At 38.5% G+C, this 16,564-nt stretch overlaps 1 protein-coding gene across 1 annotated transcript; it reads left to right on the top strand.

Moving 5' to 3' along the window:
* Positions 1 to 461: 461 nt before the first annotated feature.
* On the top strand, positions 462 to 15,746 carry dhx16 (DEAH (Asp-Glu-Ala-His) box polypeptide 16). Its single transcript, XM_026371672.1, has 21 exons — positions 462 to 728; positions 1,380 to 1,582; positions 1,750 to 1,988; positions 2,719 to 2,887; positions 3,003 to 3,059; positions 3,236 to 3,490; positions 3,675 to 3,908; positions 4,389 to 4,580; positions 5,069 to 5,179; positions 5,438 to 5,553; positions 6,165 to 6,375; positions 6,656 to 6,754; positions 7,560 to 7,712; positions 8,115 to 8,255; positions 8,709 to 8,871; positions 8,978 to 9,096; positions 9,877 to 9,944; positions 10,270 to 10,432; positions 11,228 to 11,389; positions 14,587 to 14,760; positions 15,065 to 15,746. The coding sequence occupies exons 2-21, from the start codon at positions 1,385 to 1,387 to the stop codon at positions 15,191 to 15,193; spliced, it is 3,153 nt and encodes a 1,050-aa protein (XP_026227457.1). The 5' UTR covers positions 462 to 728; positions 1,380 to 1,384; the 3' UTR covers positions 15,194 to 15,746.
* Positions 15,747 to 16,564: the final 818 nt, after the last annotated feature.

The raw sequence follows: 16,564 nt of genomic DNA, 5'->3' as shown, positions 1-16,564 counted from the left end.
TTATAAAGTACTTGTTTATTTGAAGATTCAAAATAAAAACACGAATAAATAAATGTATTATTATGTATTATTTTAGGTTACGATAAGATCATTGTAATCCAATAACTTGCTGTAATATAGACAACTTTGTCATGAAATTAGCTTTTTTCTTCTTTAGAAGAAGACTTTCACTTGTGACCCGTGTTTATTTTTGCACGGTTTCTCAGTATATGGACAATTTAAAAGTGATAGACTGCAACACTTAAGCACAATTATATTCATATAATCATATTCTACGGGTACAGTCATTTGGTTGTTTTGTTGTTTAGTTATGCAACAACATAATGTACAGTGTTTTCTAAAGGTACTGACAGAAACAACAGTTGTTGTTTTTCAGACGGCCGCAGGGGGGCAGTGAATGCAGCAGCGTCCGACGCGCCAATACGCCTCGGCCGTTTAATATGACGTGTTTCCGCTTTCAACTTCAGCGTGCATCAGGCTAACGTTATGTTAGCAAAACATACCTTAGTTTTACATGCTATTTGGTGTTTTGTTGAACAAAAAAAAGTCTCAGATAAATAAATTTGGTCACGGAGAGATGGACGTACTCATTAAGTGCCCTTACTGGGGACTTTTGAGCTACAATTGACACTACATACACCTCATTTGTATGTAGAATTACCTGAGTTAGCTAACACACATCCTGCTAGTTCTGCTGTAACAACAACGTTTGTGCGCTTTAGAAAGCGGTAAGTGAATAAAGTTTATGAGGAGATTTTGTCTCAAAGTAAAGTGTCTAGTGAAGTCTTCACACAGGACGTTGTAAATATTTCAAGTATTGTAATCATAATAATAGCTGTGGAATCTCGTTCATTAAGTTTCTTCGTCTCTTAAAGGATTCTGTCCCCTATCTAGCTGCTTCTTTGGACAGTTGTGCCGCTATAATGTGAATTACGTCTCTGACGAACGAGAAAGTGTTAAATCCGTAAATGAATACTTCTTTTTTTCCACTTGGACTGTAATTTTCTGTCCGTGTTTTAAAATTTCTTGCACAGTCTGTATGGAAAAACACAGTAACACATGGGAAAATACTTTGTAAATCTCTAACCAGTTTTTATATCAAACCTTTTTAAATAAATGGTTAAAACAATACACCAACGTTACCAATTTCTTTGGTGAAATTTATTGTGCTTTAACTACTAGGTTGAGTACATTGAGCTGTTAACATGCTTTATTGTTAGAAAACATTATTCACTGTCTATTCGTCAAATTTGTTGCCGTACACCCGTATTGCTTAATAATAATACCAGTAATTTCTGTAACTGCATACCATACCTTCTAGGCCTACAGATGGATTGTGAATAACCATAATCTTTGTGTTTTGACTGCTTCCTCAACAGGAACCATGGCAGGCTTAGAGCAGTGGGTAAATGACCGTCTTCATGACATTCTTGGGCTGAGTGACAGATATGTGTCTCAGTTCATGATCGGCACTGCACGGAAAGCATCAAGTGCTCAAGACTTTGTGACTCGTCTTGAGCAGACAGGCACAATTGACATTGACCAGAGTGTGATTGCCTTTGCTGAAGAGCTGTATGAAAAGGTACGGTCACAAAATTGTGTCCCTATTCCTTGTGAAAACCTTGCTATAACCTTTCCAAGTGAGATTTTAATGGTTCAAACTCAACACGGTAGTTGTTGATGTTTTCAATCTGGGAAGTTTGTTGTAGGAATGCAATCTTAACAGTCTCTAAACACTGTGTGTTGTAGATTCCTCACAAGCAGGTTGTTGAGAAAGCATCCCGCGCAATTGAACGGCAAGCCATTGAAATGGAGAGGAAGAATCGGACGTACACGTTACTGGAGGACAGCGACAGTGATGGAGATCTCGTAAAGGAGAAACAGAAAGGGAAAAAGAAAAGTAAGGACAAGGACAGAGAAAACAAGAGAAAGCACATCAGACAGAAGAAAGAGAGCGAGTCATCCAGTGAGGATGAAATACCTAAGAGGTAAGCCATATATTTTATACTGATTTAATTATGCTTACTACTTGTTGCATGTTTCACGATGTTTCATTGAATTTGTGCAAAGTATTCATAGTATAGCAGGACAGACTATGTTGTGATTTTATCATAGTTGTACATTCATTCAAAAGTCACCCCCTGAATTTAACTAAGCAAATAAATAAGAGCCTCCCATTGGATAACTGCATGGATGATTATTTAACTGATGCAGTGAGTTCTCATCTCTTAAACAACCATGTTGGAAGACTGTGGTCGTGGAAAAGATGTTAATGTGTTTCAGAAAGGTTAAATTATTGTCATGCATTGGCTTGATCTGGGGTTGCTGCAGTTGTTCAAGTCCAGGTTCAGCAACATGTGCCCAATGTAGGGGGTCAACTGACTACATGAATATACTGAATGACCAGGTTATTTCATCTGTGGAATTTTTTATTCCCTGATGGCACTTTAGCAATCAAAACTAAAGACGGGCCAACAAAATATTACAGTGTATGGCTTTTTTTTTTTTTTTTTTTTTTGGATGGGCAGTGTATCAAAACCTTTTTAAAATTAAGAGAATTATGCCCATCTTTTATACACTAATAAATGTGGAAAAAAACAATTAGACACAACAAATCATAAAATAATTCACAATAGCACAATGATAAAACAAAGAAAACAAAAAAGTACATAGGGTTATAATGTAATGTTTTTTTTGTTTGTTTGTTTGTTTTTTCAGAGGTGATTCGGGGCAGTCTGTCAAGAAAGAAGAGGAGGAAGAAGAAGAGTGGGAGAAGGAAGAGAGAGAGCGACTGCAGGACATTGAAGAGAGAGATGCTTTTGCTGCACGAGTGAGAGAGAAGGACAAAGACAAGACCCGTAACATAGCAGAGAGGACTGATAAAAAGGTGGGAGATGAGAGAAACACAACATGACAGTCATTTTTTTATAGATGACCCACTATGCCATGCAGGTGAAAACCTTTATGTTTTTTTGTTGTTGTTTGTTTTGTTTTTTTTTCAGGCTTATGAGGAGGCCCAGAAGAGGCTGAAGATGGCTGAAGATGATCAGAAAAATATGGTAGGTGCTCCGACTTGACAGATACGTTTGTTTGTGCTGGAAAAAAAAACTCATGTTAATAAACAGACCATCATGTAGTTATTTACTGCTGTACCTCTAAAGGGCATAATATTGGTAAATGAAGGCAATAAAAATGAGTTGTTTCTGATCCTTCGTCCTTCTCTTTCTCTCTTAAGTTGCCAGAATTGAGGAAGCGCTCTCGTTGGGATTATCTAAAGAAGAGAGAGGCAGAGAAGCTGGAGGACCTGGAGGCAGAGATCCATGACGAGGAGTACCTTTTCTCCAAAGAAGATCTAAGTAAGAGGGAGAAAAAGGAGCTGGAATACAAACGCACCCTTCGGGACCTGGCTAAAGATTACAAAACAGCTGGTGCAAGGGAACAGGAAGAAAGGAAGAACAGATACTATATGCCAGAAGAGACGAGAAGCAAGGTACAGATGAGTAATGTCAGATACTGACAAATCTGCAGAAACTAGGGATGAGGTGATTTTAAATGTGCCAAACTATGAAGTGAACCTAGTCAAGTCGGAAGAAAGTGGGATATTTTATTTCATATGTTCTAACCCTAGCAGAAACAAAGTGTCCATCATCTATTTCCCCTTCCCCACGTACCAGGAGGTGCCCCAGAGGGACCTTGAGCTGGAGGAAACTCCCATGGAGCTGGGTGGAGAGCAGGGCCGCTGGGAGGAGGAGAGGCTTAAGACAGCCTCTCTAAGCTTTGGGGCCAAGAAGGAGCGAGAGCAAGGGATGAGGCATGAGCAGGAGAAGTACCAGCTTATCCTGGAAGAGGATGAGATGATCAACTTTGTCAGCACTGCCATTACCATGAAGGGAACTCGGTCAGAAAAGGTGGGCTTCATTTAGTACTTTACTTTTTAATTACTTGTGCATCAGGTTTTATTTCACTGAAAACTGGCTAACACTCTATCTAGTACTCATTTGTCATTCTTGCCACAGTTTATAATCTGTAACTAAACTGTAGTTACCATTTAAAGAAGAAACAGTGCTCTAGTAAGATCATAAATCTGCTTTCAATTCAGTAAAAAGTGGAACTCCCCTGTTTGCGCATCAAAATCTGTTAAGGTCTTTTGGAGTACTAATACCTGCAAGCAGTATTAAGCTTTTTTTTCTCCAGAGGGAGCTGTGCAAATTCTGATAAATATCGTCAAGTCAGAGTCAGTGACTCCAAGGCCTACAAGTTAGAATAAATACTAACGTCTTCTACTGGGTAGTGCCTTAAAGATGCATTAGCAGCACAACCTGAGTCCCCAGACTGAACTAGCTGTGGGCACAAGATGAGACTTTTTTTTCTGAACCCTCTCTGTTCAGGATCAGGAGGCCCCAGCTCTGTCACAGGCAGAACTGAAGAAGCAGTCCATGCAAGAGGTCCGGCGCAGCCTGCCAATTTTCCCCTACAGAGAGGACCTGTTAGCTGCAATCCATGAGCACCAAATACTGGTCATTGAAGGGGAGACAGGTTCTGGAAAGACCACGCAGATCCCTCAGTACCTCCTGGAAGATGTAAGTGCAGAATCAAATAAAAGCATCATATACTCTCTGGCTATTAACCAAGAAAGTAAAAATGAGACTGCAAACTGAATAAAAAACAATGTAAAAGAAACAAGTTGTGGTTTTAGGGGTTTTCCTAGAGACTTGAGTAAAGGACTGTTCCTGATAAAGAAGTAGTCCAGCACGAAATTCATGTAAAACCACAAATTGTGGTTCTTATGTGCTCATATTTACTCTAGAGGAGCTTTTGTTTTTACCATTGGAGCAGGATGAGCTATTTCCTAATGTGCCCAGTCTTTAGAGTACGCTAAGCTAAGCTAACGAGCTGACTGTAGCTTTATATTTATTGTACTGTTGTAAGAGTGCTGTCAATCTTTTCATCTTGTCGGTGAAACGTATCAGTTTCATGAAATGGTAATCTTCCTTAAACTATCTGCATGGGAACATAACATGGGTGTTAGCTGGGGATATATTTATGTAGCTTTCACTGTGTTTCTTAGGGCTATACTAAAGGAGGCATGAAGATCGGATGTACACAACCTCGCAGAGTGGCAGCCATGTCTGTGGCAGCTAGAGTGGCAGAGGAAATGAGTGTAAAGCTTGGCAATGAGGTGAGTGTCGTATATTATCATGCTAATACAATTTTTATATATACACTATTATTAATTCTGGATGGAGCTAGATAATGAAAATAAAGATCTATACAAAAATTAATTATGTTTAAAATTGAGATTATGTGCTGCTGTTTAAATTTTTTACTCCTGTACTTCATTCTTTATTTAATACAGTTGCTGAGGTTTTGTTTGTAAAACAATGTGAAATCAAATCAAAATGTGTGTTTTCTGGATTAACTTTATTGCTTCATCCAGGTGGGTTATAGTATCCGTTTTGAGGACTGCACATCAGAGAGGACAGTGCTGAAGTACATGACAGACGGCATGTTGCTCCGAGAGTTTCTCACTGAGCCTGACCTGGCCAGCTACAGGTAATAAAAAGGAAGGAATAACTAAGGGAGTGGGAGGCTAACACCTTATGGATGAGCATAAACCAGACTTTGGTAATCACCTCCAAAATTCAGAATCAGGCTGAATTTCTGCTCGATCAGTTACTGTTTAATGTGAGAGTGGGTCACTTGATTTAATCACCAGAATGATGAACAATCTGGCTGTCAGGTGATGAGGTGGATTTCTGGCAGGTCAGAAATTGTGGTTTGTCTGCAATTTGAGCAGTTCCACAGTTGGACTTTCCTCAGGACCGTTTCTGTTCATGTTATTTTACACCACAGCAAAATTAGTACATACAGTGTTTGCCAAAATTAACCTGTTCAGAGAACAAAAGCTACAGTGCGTTTTATCCACATGGAAAAAATGTTGACAGAAATTCTTCATATTTGTTTCCTCCTTTTTCTCTGTTTGTTCCTTATTACATTCCTCATCCTATTTTACACGTCCACCTTCACCTCATGGTGTTTTTACACATCACACTGTTACTCTCTGCACTTCGACGTCCTAAATTAATATGTTTATGTACGTTTATTGTACATCTTGTGCTCATTCATTCTCTTACCCTGTGCTTTCTTTCTTTCTCCACCTCCAGTGTGATCATCATAGATGAGGCCCATGAGCGAACGCTCCACACAGACATCCTGTTTGGTCTGATTAAGGACATTGCCAGGTTCAGACCAGATCTGAAGGTGCTGGTAGCCAGTGCCACTCTGGACACCGAGCGCTTCTCTTGCTTCTTCGACGATGCTCCTGTCTTCAGGATACCTGGCAGGAGGTTCCCTGTCGATATCTTCTATACTAAGGTAGGAAATAGCATGTTATCTGAATTCTTCATACAGTACATTTTCAGTAATAGATTTTTTTACTTGTTTGTGTATTTTACAAGAATAAATACCTAATATATAAAACAGGTTTTAGTGAGTCCCTGTCCCAGAGACAATTTCTCACAAATTCTGTCGGGGACCAAATCTGTAACATTAAAATTGAGACAACAGTGAGATAATTTTTTAAAGAATTAAATGTTGCTGTTTACACAGTCGGGCTGTTGTGTAGATGTAAGCATCTGTTTGTTTTGTTGTCCAGGCTCCAGAGGCAGACTACCTGGAAGCATGTGTGGTGTCAGTCCTACAGATTCATGTCACGCAGTCACCAGGAGACATTCTGGTTTTCCTCACTGGACAGGTATTGTTTACATGAAGCATGGGATTCTTGGAAATCTCATGATGTGGAATGTCAGGAACTCCAGACATTCGGACATTGTTGTAAAGGTCTTTTTAATTTTAAGATGTTAACACACCTTACAGTTTCTTGCAAGCATACTTGACTGCCTCTTAACTTCCCCTAAAATGTGGTTGTAATCACGGTGTGCCTCCATTTCTTGTTTTAAAATAGCCTTTGCCAGTATAGTTAATTTTGTTTAACCTCATATAAAAGTTGTGACACAAAGTCTGGTGCAGATTTAACACCAGAATGAAGCCAGATGAAAAAGACCACACTAACTCATATACCTGATCAATCAGAAAGTGAAAAGGAGTCACAGAGGTGATTTTGTTAGTTTCTTATTAAACACAACATCTCTTATCATAATATTCAGGGGAAAAAACACCTTTTGTGTTGCTGTTCTACTTCTGTGTGAATTATAAAATGAGGTCAAGTCGCAGTGTGTTATAGTAATACCTATAATCAGTGCTTTATTCCGGAGCTCTCACTGACACCAGAGAACATAAACACACCTGTGCGGCGTGACTTCCTGTCAGTGTGTGAATTTCCCCCATGGAGGTCCATGTAGTGCCAAAGCTGTACAGTCAGTAAGTTGCCTCAGTTCATTCATGACCTTCACAGTCGTGGTGTGACTGCATACAACCAAACAAATATAGTTTTCTCTATCAGTGTTCACAGAAAGATATTATTGCACAGTTGAAGTTCTTGTTATTTATACAATGTGGGATGGTTGAATCGTTTACCTCCTTCCATATGTATCTGACAGGAAGAGATCGAAGCGTGTTGTGAGCTGCTGCAGGAGAGATGCAGAAGGCTTGGATCCAAGATTGCAGAGCTGCTGGTCCTTCCTATTTATGCCAACCTGCCATCTGACATGCAAGCGAAGATCTTTAACCCTACCCCACCGGGGGCTCGTAAGGTGAGATGCTTGATGATTTTTTTCTTTCAGAATATTTGGGAAAATTCTTACTGTTTGCCTACGCAGTTGTCCCAATGTACATGTATAAGGGCATTTGTTTGAATCAGACAACAAAGGCTCAGCAGACTACAACAATGTTTGATGATAAGAAAGAGGCTCTCATATTTATCTGTACTAAGGTTTCATGACTATTCACCAACAGAGGCTGCTGTAGTACAATGGCTCTTTATGGTGTTCTGTTTGTTTTTTGTTTTTTTTTTTAACATTGTACAGGAAAAGTCTTGTTTTGATATTTTTGTTACATCTCTGTTCCCATTGTTTGTTTTAATCTTCATGCTGCTATGTTTGAGCACTGCTTAAGCACCTTATCTTTTGGCACTGTTTGTGTTCCTGTCAATTCAGGTGGTGGTGGCTACCAATATAGCAGAAACTTCACTCACCATAGATGGGATAATTTACGTCATTGACCCAGGCTTCTGCAAACAGAAGAGTTACAACGCCCGTACCGGCATGGAGTCACTCATAGTCACGCCCTGTTCACGGGTAATTGCTCACAAATTTTCTTAATGTTTAACAAGCAAGACGTCAGTATTGAAGGGAACTAAGAACTTTTTTTCTGAGATCATTGTTGTGACTGGTGACTTTGTTATTGGTATAAACAGTAACAATAAGTCACCTGTCACATGCCTTCATATGTAGAAACATCTCCAGGTGATCCCAAGACTGTGTTGGAGAACAGACCTGGTTAGTGCTGCTGGAGAAATAGTGGTATGACAGACTGTTTTAGATCTCCCAGCAGTGTGTTATGTACAAAACCGTGTAGACAGGCATAGTGCTTCCTTTTTGCTTAAACAATAGGATTATATACAGCTGTGGCTTTTAATTGGTTGATAAGGCAGCTTTTCAACTGTGTGTGCGTGCGTGTGTGTGTGCACGCGCCATTAGGCTTTGTATTGTTTTTTGAAATATGACATGATGTGTGTTGTTTGATCTTAGGCGTCGGCCAACCAGAGAGCTGGCCGTGCAGGCAGAGTGGCTGCTGGGAAATGTTTCCGGCTGTACACAGCCTGGGCCTTTAAACATGAAATGGAGGAAACAACTGTGCCTGAGATTCAAAGGACTAACTTGGGCAATGTAGTCCTGCTGCTGAAGAGTCTAGGTGAAATTATAGCAAAGATAAAATGGTGTCTCGTCAAACAGTTTTCAAGTTAAAGCAGATATTTCACTGTTGGAGTTTGAAATAAGCTAATATCTTTTGCTTGCAGGCATCAATGACCTAATACACTTTGACTTTATGGATCCACCTCCTCATGAGACTCTGGTGTTGGCGCTGGAGCAGCTCTACGCCCTTGGAGCACTGAACCACCTAGGGGAACTCACAAAGGTACAAACTCAGAGCCTGTATTTGTCAAATTATTAGTTAGACTATTAGCAGCTATAATCTGTATTTTTAAAACAAAGTGTGTCAGCTGACTATGACATAAAATGCTTATTGTGGAACACCTAGAGAGAATAATCACTGCTCAAATCAATTTTATGAAGCTTTTTAGTAAGTTTCAGCTAACTGCTATCTGATCTCAGCATTATTGTTGGTTGGTTCAGTCTCACTGACATCAGGGTGTCATTGCTTCAGCAGCAGGCAGTTGTGTCCAGCAAAAAAGCTCTGAAAACCCACAGTTAAAGAATTTCAGATGCTTTCTAAATCTGTGAAACAACAATGACATTCCCACTATTACTGCACTAACAAGCTTGTACAAGAAGCAGTGGATTAATTATTATGTCGTCCGCAGGATAGTTGTCACAGTCAAATGTGCAACATAGGGAAACTTTTTTCATGGTTGAGTTGGTCGCAGCAAATGGAGAACTATAACCTTTGTCTTTGATTGTTTGTCTGCATATTGACTTATTGCACTGTAGCTAACGGATTCTTTAGATTTGTTACACCTCCCTGCACACTAGTCATTCACTTGCTTGATCAGAAGTAATATGTGGGTTAGAGGACTCCCTGCATTTAAAGCTGCAGGGTTGTATTACAACATTCAAGGTCCTGTTACAAAGTTATTCCTGTTAATCAGTGGCTATCAAGGATGTGAGGATATTTTTCATCATTGATAACTGATACAGGTTATTTTTTATGGCATGAATAACTGTTTTTGTTTTTTAGCTGGGACGTAGGATGGCTGAGCTACCAGTGGACCCCATGTTAAGCAAGATGATCCTAGCGTCTGAGCAGTAAGTCTCCAGTCTGATACTAGCATAATCATTTAATGTACTCTCCTTTTAGAATCCATTCACAAATACTCCAAGCTTTTATTTGTTCACGTCTTGATCATGCAGCTATGGTTCAGGAGTGACATTTTGTACAGTTGCCTACTCGGTGTGCTCCAACTTTAACAGTAACAGGACATATGTGGTGGAAGACCTGCATGGATTTATGAAAGAATTGTCTCAGCAGCTTATGAAATTCAGCAGATTCATCAGCATGGTGGAGCTTATGTGTGCTCAGCTTGAAGATCTTCTATTTCTCTTTAATTTCTCCCACTGCACTTCTCACCAGGTACAAGTGTTCAGAGGAGGTGTTAACGATAGCAGCAATGCTGTCAGTCAACAACTCTATTTTCTATCGACCCAAAGACAAGGTGGTGCATGCCGACAACGCCAGGATGAACTTTGTAGTGCCAGGGGGAGACCACCTAGTGCTGCTCAATGTCTACACACAGGTATAAACACAGCAGATATAATAGACAACAAAACAAAACTCTTGTGCAACATATAACAGATGGCACCACCTTTCAAGATGTTTGCTGTTTATTAAATCTAAAAACAGACATACACAGAACTTAGAAAGTGAATAATATCATGTAATCTGACTAGTGTTGTTTTCACTGCCATTTGTTAGTTTGCTCCAAAATTTGGGCCTTTCATTATTATTTATTAGCCAAATTAATTTAGTTTACTTGTACAGATGTTGTAATTAACTAGGCGTGTTCTCAGTTTCGTTGTGTACAAAATAGCTGCTGGAATGCAATGTGATGCAGTGCAGTCCATTAAACTTGCTAGACAAGTTGTTTGTATAAAGCAAATAATGTACAGTGGAAGTGTTGATTTGTTTCTGTTTAAGAGCTTGATGTCATGCTGGTGTTCTCTTACAATTTATTTAAATTGCCAATTTAGGACAGAATGTTAGAGCTGACAGTCTCAATACAGAATTCACTGTTGTAATGTAGACTTTATTTGAGTTCCTGTGATGAGCTAAAATAATTTTAACAATTTGTGTCCAACCCGCTAGAATGGAAACGGAAAATATTTAGGGTATGCACAGAGGTTTCCAACTACATGACACCTTGACATCTGTTGACACTAGTTTGCACCTGCTTCGCAGTAATTAACAGTTTGTAACCTTCTCTATCATTTGACTGTTGTTGCTTAAAGGACAGGATGAGTATTTCAATCAATACGATGGAACAATTGCTTAAATGTGCCACAGTTCACTTCTCCATGTGTTTCTCCCTTAGTGGGTTGAGAGCGGCCACTCCACTCAGTGGTGCTATGAGAATTTCATCCAGTTTCGCTCCATGAGAAGAGCCCGTGATGTCAGGGACCAGCTCGAGGGTCTGATGGATCGCATTGAAGTGGAGGTGGTCAGCTCTCAGGAAGACAGTGTTCCTATTCGCAAGGTCAGTGCATAAATTCTTATTATATTGCAGAAGGCCCCCCACAAATGGCCTCTTTTCTGAGACACAAGTCAACAGTAGTATTTTCACTAACAGTTTTATTTTTGTATATATTTTTTACTTTAATTAAAATGTCATTATTGAAGTTATTTCGAGTTATTATTACCAGTGGTTTCATTCATTTGTTTTGGTTTCAGTTTTAGTTATTTTTGTTTAGGATAAAACTTGAGGTGAGGTGTGAAAAACATTAAACATTGCATAAATAAACACCATACTCATACAGCAAAGTCTTTTCCAAAAAAGTTGTGCTTGAATCTTTAAACCATTTACTTCAGGCCCTTTGGCACTTTGCATTTTCACCACACTCACATAATTAGGAAAATTACTGTGTGTGGTCCACAGAGTTTTGAATTTCAGATCAAGTGCAGTGTGAAATTCTTAGAAAGCGTGTCACATGATATGGTTGATAAACCTGTGTCACTGAATAAATTGATTGTGACTTACCATTTTGTCCTTGGAGCTGGTTATCCACTCTTTGCTATGACCTGGAAGTGCAGTAGCTTGTAACAGTTAAACTTGAAATAATCCCAGATTGTCAACCTGACATACTGACCTCGCAAGTTGTAGATCGCTAGGTCGAAGTCGATGCATTACCACCTAAAGGTTGTAGGCTATAGCTGCAGATGTTGGGGACATACAGGAGACCTGTGCACGGAGCTATCAGCAGTAAGACAGAACTTTGTCTTATTTTTATTATTATTATGTTTTTGCAATCATTATTAATTTCTTTTCCTGTTAGTTTTAGATTTTTTCAGATATTTTATTTCAGCTTATTAAATTAAGAAAAAATTAATTAAATTAATCAAAACTAATTGTTTTTGGGTCAACATTTGTTTTGTATACAATAATAACTTTTGACACAACTCATGTTTCTTGTAATCATTTATCCAATAGACCTCATTATCTGTAAGGACATTTTATGAACTAGAGTAGCTTTTTAACCATAAAACACAGTGATGACCTGTTTCTATAACACACAGCGGCGCACCTGATGTAATTAAACAGAGTGAACTTTGTCTTTGATGCCAATACTGCTTTTCATAAGATTTTGAACTAGTTTTTTGTCTTTAGATGATTCTTAATTTTGTTTTATACCCCAATATCAAGTTAAAGTTTTTCTTTGTACATCAGGAACAATTTGTGTTGGATATCATAAAAAGTGTTTTCAGTTTCAGCAAAACTTGACTCAGTGGAGGTCGAGACTTTGACAAGCTCCTGTCAACAGGGAAAAACAGGATGTTTTTTTAAAAATATCCTGTTGTAAGCTGAAGTTAAACTTGATCTTTTAGCGTTCATAGGGAAGAGAAAGGTCAAAACTTGCAGGATGCAGCCCTTATTTGCTTAAGAACACTTCAGACACATGGAAATGCTTCCTGTCATTAGCTTTGACAGTTTTGGGCTCTAGAAAAGTATGTGGCTCTGAAAATCTGTTAGTTAGAAACCTATAAATCATCACTGAATAGAGAGTTTGTTAGCAGCCTTCTCATATCAGCAGATGCATGCGACGTGAGCGCACCCCTAAACCACTTCAGATAAGTGAGAGTGTTTGTTATACTATCTGGGTTACACCTTTTCACATCATATGCGGATTATGCCTCTGTTTGATCCAGCAACCAAATATGCCAAAGCAATCCATGACTTATCAGTTATCGTTCTGAAAACTTCAGTAAATAATTCTATTATGTATGGCTAATGGTGAAAACGAGGAACTGGCCTCAGTGGTTTTCTGAGTAATCTCTGTTTTCAACTAGAGGACACTGACAGATTCATTTTTACTGTGCATGCAAACTTAAACAAAGAGAATTAGTCATTTGAAAATATTTATTTTGTTTTAAGGTAAAATGACAGCTATGCAGACACGCAGCTAATACCTCGCGTCTGAAAGAAGCATTAGTTTTGTGAACACACCCAACACCACCTGTCCTAGTTCAGCAGGTGTGAATAGTTTTTGTGTATCTGTTAAAGAAAGATGAACAAAGCTGGGCCTGAGAGTGTGACAGTATTTGTTCATTAACCTCACAAAAAACACATCTTCAGTACAAACCTTGTTTTATATGCTTGACGGATATTTCAGTTGCAGTTAGAAATATGCTGTTTTTCCTGTTGTGTTTCCCTTCAGACAGTAATTCCTACCAGCGCCACATTCAGGTTGAACAGTATATTATCTCTGCATTGAGGATACAGAAGATTTTATTACAGTTTTGTAAATTATAGATTAAATCTCCTTTGTGCAGCAGTCTTCAAAAGTCTTCAGTTGCACAGTTAAAACTGGTTACCCTGCTGTAGCCGATTCAGAATTATTTAATAGTAAAACAGGTATGTAGAAATAATGATAATTTATATTTATTAATTTAGATTATTTAACACTTCAAACAAGACAATCAATTTAGATTGTACAGGGCAATTTAAAAGGTAAGGGATTCACACCCCAGTCTCCTACGTGGAGGGCAGTTATATTTTGTAAGGTCTTAAACCTGCAACACTCTAAAGTGCCTTAAGATGACTTCTTTGTTATTTGGCGCTATATAAATGAAATTGAATTGAATTGATTAAGGCGAGACTGGAGGTTAAGACAAATCAGGCCCATCAGTAATTAATCATGGATAGAAAAACAAAAACTAGATAGAAAACAAAAGACTAGACAGATTTGCTTTTTTTCACCACAAAAACTGTTTAGTCTATTTGTTACAACAACATAGTTTAATCTCTTCACTTCCCACAGTTTTTTTTAAGGGTAAATAGACCAAATAATTAACACTGTGGTATTCTTCAAACTGGATGGACCAGTCTTTATTATGTTTATTCAACCAGAGTATTGAACAGTGGTATTATTTGTCCTACTATTTTTGGAGTTGCACTATTTTACATTGTTTACAAAAGTATCACCTGAAGGAATATTTCAAACATTTTTAGGCAGTGTCTGACTATGACCTTCTCTGAAGATCACTAAACTACATAATTAACAGTATGGTTTTATTACACATACATATCTTTTGCTTTGTTACAACCTCACATTTATGCTCTTTGTCCTTAAAGTGCTCTTTTCGTATGATGTTGCTGTGCTCATCTTGACTTCGACCCCTCATGATGATTAATCAATTTATATAAACCCCTCTCCTCCCCTTTTGTTCTCCTCCTAGGCAATTACAGCCGGATATTTCTATCACACTGCACGACTGAGCAAGGGTGGCTACAAGACAGTGAAACACCAGCAGACAGTCTATGTTCACCCCAACAGCTCTCTGTTCGAGGAGCAGCCCCGCTGGCTCATCTACCATGAGCTGGTCTTCACCACTAAGGAGTTCATGAGACAGGTCAGCCTGAGGACAGGACACTGTTTTCTTTTAAATAGTCTTTTAGGAGATAGATTTTATAAATACATTCCTTACAGTATCACGAGCCTTCACCATTATTATATCACGTCATGTAGTTGTTGTTTAACAAGCTAAACAACACAGTCACACCTGTCCCTGAGTCCACCAGGAAGGCTTCCACAAAATAAGCACTATGATCATGATATAGCACATTTATAAGGAAGTGGGAAGGGTTCCTGTGTAATATTTAACTGCTTTCTACCTATCAACATCTCATTAACTAACCTCTCTCCCATGCATACAGGTGATTGAAATAGAGAGCAGCTGGCTGCTTGAAGTAGCTCCTCACTACTACAAGAGCAAAGAGCTAGAAGATAGCAGCAGCAAGAAGATGCCCCGCAAGCAGGGCAAAACAAAAGAGGAACTGGGCTGATGGCTTAATTAATGCTCATGGAGCAGAATAAAGTACAGCGTCATACTTCCTCAGTTTGGAGGATAAAAGTGGGAGGGTGACTTTTAAAAAATGGAAATAACATGGAAATAAGTAGGAAACATGTGGGAAATGTAGTTGCTCTGTACTAGTTCAGTATGTAACAGCTACACAATGTATCTTCACATGTGAAATGTCAAAACTGCTGTAGGTTGACTTGGCATTTATCACACATCGCTCGCACAGAATCAGAATTCATAGTAGTAATTTTGGACCAAATTTGTACACACAAAAGAAGCTGAACATAAACACATGGAGCAGAGAAATGGGTCCATGGAAAAGTGATTCACAAACTTTCTGACTGGTTTATTCATAAACCTTCGTCATCTGGGCCACATCATTAATGCACTTGGATCTGAGTATCCCACATCCGCAGAAGAGGGGGTTCTTCAATTTATTAATGAACTTGAGACTGTTGGTGTGTTTTTCAGGTGCTTCTGATCTTCATATCTTGTTTATTTTCAATTTTATAGCGCAATAAAGTTTTATAATGACATTTTTGTCCTTTGTGATTTTCTCAAGAGAAAAGTATATCAGTTGCTTAGTAGCTCTTTAATTGGTTATTAAATTTGTATTGTAAATACAAATGAACTTGCAGTACAAATTTTAAATGAACCTGGAAGTTCACAATTGTTAAACAAGTTATATTTAGATTCCTTATTTGAATAATTTCCTATCAGGATGGTTAAGTTGAGACACAAAGGGACTGTGTGAGGTTGGAGTAAACTTTCCTTCAAATTACAGTAATTCCTAAAGGTTTTTATTTTAAAAACAATCAGTGTTGATGTAGCACCTTTAAAGCGACTTTCTGTACTGACTTCGGAATTTCTCCAGGAACCATCAGGATTTTCTTACATAAAGACTGACTCATCGCTCCCTTACGAGAAGAGTTGTTTGACAAAGCAAACACCACGGTTCTGTGTTTTAATCTGGTTAATATTCAATGTGTAATATTTAAATGACTTGTTATCAGGGTGTACTCTCATATTTTTAGGTAGCTTTGATAAAAAGATTGAGTAACTATGACTGTGCAACAAGAAGAGTTTGAGCTATGTAGCTGTTCTTGTTTGGGTGGTACAGTGTTGGGTAGACATACGACAGGTATGGGACAGTGGTAACGTGCAGTCTTGACAACCTTTGTCTATTTGTGCAACATCAGTGGAATCTTCCCAACAGTCACTGTTGTTGATTTGTGCAACACAAGCAGTCCCTTAGAGGAAGAAAAAAAAATGAATGTGTTCCTCTAACATGAGACTGATAACACTGCTGATGCCAGAGCTGATACTGCTCACTCACTAAAACAGCAAAGGCTGA

Source organism: Anabas testudineus, chromosome 16, assembly GCF_900324465.2.
Source record: "Anabas testudineus chromosome 16, fAnaTes1.2, whole genome shotgun sequence".
Lineage (NCBI taxonomy): Eukaryota > Metazoa > Chordata > Actinopteri > Anabantiformes > Anabantidae > Anabas > Anabas testudineus.
Note: the sequence above shows the minus strand (reverse complement) of the source record. Positions and strands in the feature narration are given on the sequence as shown.